Here is a 3,707-nt window from a genome sequence, read left to right as displayed (position 1 = left end):
AGAGAGAGAGAGAGAGAATACATTCTGAATAATTTTATATTAATAATACAAATACATTTGCAATTACATTATACAACGCACAATTACATTTGTAAAAACGATTTTATTTTTAATTTAAATTTTTATATAAAAATCTTTAGTAAGATATATTTTATAAAATACTGATTTTCTAAATAATGTTTCTTTACGGAAAAAATATTAACGAGATAGAGATGAAGGCTGGTTGTCACAGTTTTTGAATAATGATTTTTAGAAAAATCGTAGACGTAAGATTTTGAAATATTACGTTATAATATGGGCTTGTATTTCTTAAATATTAAAAAAATATTACTCTTGAATTATCATACAAATATTTATTTTTAAATAAAACTACAAAAATAATAATAACATAATTAGCATTGCACGCAGAATTGACACACGTTCTAGGTTTGGTATATTTTTTTTGTGAATATAAAACGTATAAAAATATAGAGTTTTTATTTTAATATGAGCTCTACATTTCAAGAAATAGTAAAAGTCATTAATTTAAGCAAAATGATTATTTTAATTATAAAATATATAATTTGTTTTCGTATCATAGTTTCTATATTAAAAATGAGAAAATATATGAAATATTATATTTGTAAATATATTCTTTAAAGAATGTGTTGATTTAAAAATTGAGAAAAATGTTTAGTTTGATTAATTGGAAGTTGAAAAAAATGTATGAATCAAAATTTTTCTGGTTAAACCTATACTAAAATTCTAATTGAAATAATTAGAATTTGCAGTGATATAATCAGAATCCTCTGATTTATTCATTTTCAATCAAATATTTTTTTAATGAAGAGATTAAAATTGGTTATCACTTAATTCCGATTCATTTTAATCAATCCATTCTACATGGACAATTTTAATAGAAATAGTAGTTTACAAACTTTGTTACAATAATGATTAACTAACTACAGTAAAAATTATAAGACATCATTTTTTACAAGAACAAGAAAATCGTGCTCTGCCATATATTTATTGAGTTCTTAATTTTTTGACTATCAATCCTGATAAGATGACAATGCTATCAGTTTTCCCTACTTACATTTGGTTTAAATATATTCGCATTTCTATAACATAATATCTACAATTTTTTAATATTATAATCAAAAAATCTTTTTCAAAATTTCTTTAAGTTTAATATGTGGAGTTTTTTTACGTATATCATATTTTTAATTATGTTCAGTAAAAAATATAATAATTTGATATTTAAATCATTAGAAACAATTATTTAATTTTTGCAATAATTATCATAGATGTATATATATATATTGTCTTTAATTGACTTCATTTAATCATTTTATTGGTTGTTCACTATTACGACAAATTAAATCCAATAATCCGATTAACATTAGCGCTTATTAATGTTCCACTTATCGCAAAATATTGTCTAAAAATACGATATTAAGAATATAATAGCCTCAGTGTAATCATTCGTTAAATATTTTCGATGTTTATCCAAAAGAACAGTTACAGCTTTAGAACAAGTTTATTTAATAATGATTTCATTTGTCGTTAATTAACAACAAATTAAATCAATTTAAATAGTTAGCATTAAAGCGCATAAAAAAAACTCTCTCTTCATAAAATAGCAGATAACACAAAAAGTTCGGATATACGATATCGGCACGCGTTTCAGTTTAGTTATCGGTTTAATTATCTGATGATACATACGCAAACAGTGCAATTAGTATCCCGTCGCCAATGCTACGCTACGCGGTGTGAGTAACAGCATCTATCGCGAAACGACCAGCTCCGAAGGTGGATTGTCACCTCGAGCTGTTCGATACGCCCGGCGGAACCGTTTGCTGAAACTTCGTCGAGGGCCATCGGCTTACCTCAAAGTGGCAGGTCCTGTTCCGAGGTCGAAGGTGAACTGCACGTGGCCCGAGGAGAGATAGAGAGCAATAAAGTCACCGGTGGCATCGCTGTGATGGCCGTTGTAGAGTATCACGCCGTCCGGCGCGGTCGGTTTTAACGTGACGGACAATTCCAGCCACGACAGCGACGTGTCCGCCAATCCCGGATAACGTAGGTAAGAGGATCCGTTGAAGGATGGAACCTGTGGGAATAAAACATCGTTGTGGTCTGAGATTGCATGGAAATGTCGTTACTGGGCAAATGCATTCTCGTTTTTGCCGCCCACCCTTAATCGCCTGCCATTGAGGAAACTGGTGAACGCATAGATATTTGGTAGGTTCCATGCTTTTTAAACGATAGTAAGCAAGCATAAAAAAATACAGGATGTCCTCTATGTTTGGCAAACTATCTATATATTTTCGATTAATTTGCGCTTGATTTTTGATTATTGATAAATCAAGAGAGATCATCAATTGTTGCAAGTTTTTAGCATTTAACATGAATATTTGCATTATTCTTTATTAAAATTAACAAATCGCTAAACTAAAATCTATTGAGAATTAAATTAAGTTTAAAAAGATTTCTGTTTACAATGATTTACAATTAAAGAACAAAATAATTTCTTTAATAGTTTTGTTCAAAAAATAAAGGATTAAAAAAAATGATTCAGTATATTTGAAATATCAACGTGGAATTATCAAAATAAAGAATTTCATTTCTTATATATAGAAGTGTAACAGATTTTTTTAAAATTAAATTTAAAATTAAACTTTCAAATTTGCTCAATAAATTTTAGTTCAGAGAGTAGAAGAAAAAATGTAAAATGTAACAAACATACCGAAAACAAAAGGATATGAAAGAATAGATATCTATAAAAGATATTATAGATATAATCTTTCCATCTTCTTTATTAAATTTGAAAATGTGATGTTACTTGAGATTTTTTGTGATATAATGTTTCGAAACGCTAATGTTATACATACTTGTGTGTACCTATTGTAAATGATAATATAAGTTTAAGGAGGAAATTGCAGTGATAATTCATAACTGCTTCCCGAGAACACGAGCCTTTAACGTATTCATAAGTATGATATTCCAAAAGGGACTATTATATTGTAGCAAAAACTAAATATGTATATCCATATTCATAAACTAAATATGTATTGTAAAAAGAGAGAAGAAGTACTTTAAAAAATAATTTATAAAAAGGATTTTAGCAAATTTGAAATAATTTTATTTTAATTTACTCTCTCAATATATCATTTTATATTGAATAAATATTTACGTAAACGAGAGAATTATAATAAGCATTTCTATTGAAACAAATGTCAATAGTATGAATAAATATACCATAATGTAGATATAATTAATTATTGTCGTATCAATTAATTTTCTATTATATTGATTTGTTCGATTAATTTGGACGAGTTTTTTTTAAAGAAATTAAATTATTCTTGTTACTTTATACTTGTAATTATATTGATGAAAAATATTTTTAAAAAAAGTTTTTACAAATATTTGTAAGAAAAAGTCATTTGTACGAAATTACTTCTTTCCTTTTTTTGTTCTATTTGGAAACGTTCTTCTCGTATTCTTTTTGTATTATAAGTACTTGTTCCTTCATTCCTAATAATTTTAAAACCATAATAGATTTAAGCAATATATTTTTTGTTATTACAGATATATATTTCTTGTTATTACATATTTTGTTCTCTCACGCGCACATGCACACACACACACACACACACACACACACACACACACACACACACACACACACACACTACACACACGCGCGCACGCACGCACGCACGCAC

General features: G+C 27.3%; 1 protein-coding gene across 1 annotated transcript in view; it reads right to left on the bottom strand.

Annotated features, from left to right (window-relative positions):
• Positions 1-3,707, bottom strand: part of LOC105627702 (pikachurin-like) — a 151,139-nt gene that overhangs the window by 10,171 nt on the left and 137,261 nt on the right. Inside the window, exon 9 of the mRNA XM_012208979.1 lies at positions 1,869-2,092. Coding sequence (XP_012064369.1) covers positions 1,869-2,092 — 224 coding nt within the window. The remainder of the gene's footprint in view (positions 1-1,868; positions 2,093-3,707) is intronic.

This window comes from Atta cephalotes, assembly GCF_000143395.1.
Source record: "Atta cephalotes unplaced genomic scaffold scaffold00010, whole genome shotgun sequence".
Classification (NCBI taxonomy): domain Eukaryota; kingdom Metazoa; phylum Arthropoda; class Insecta; order Hymenoptera; family Formicidae; genus Atta; species Atta cephalotes.
This window is presented reverse-complemented; position numbering and strand designations above follow the sequence as displayed.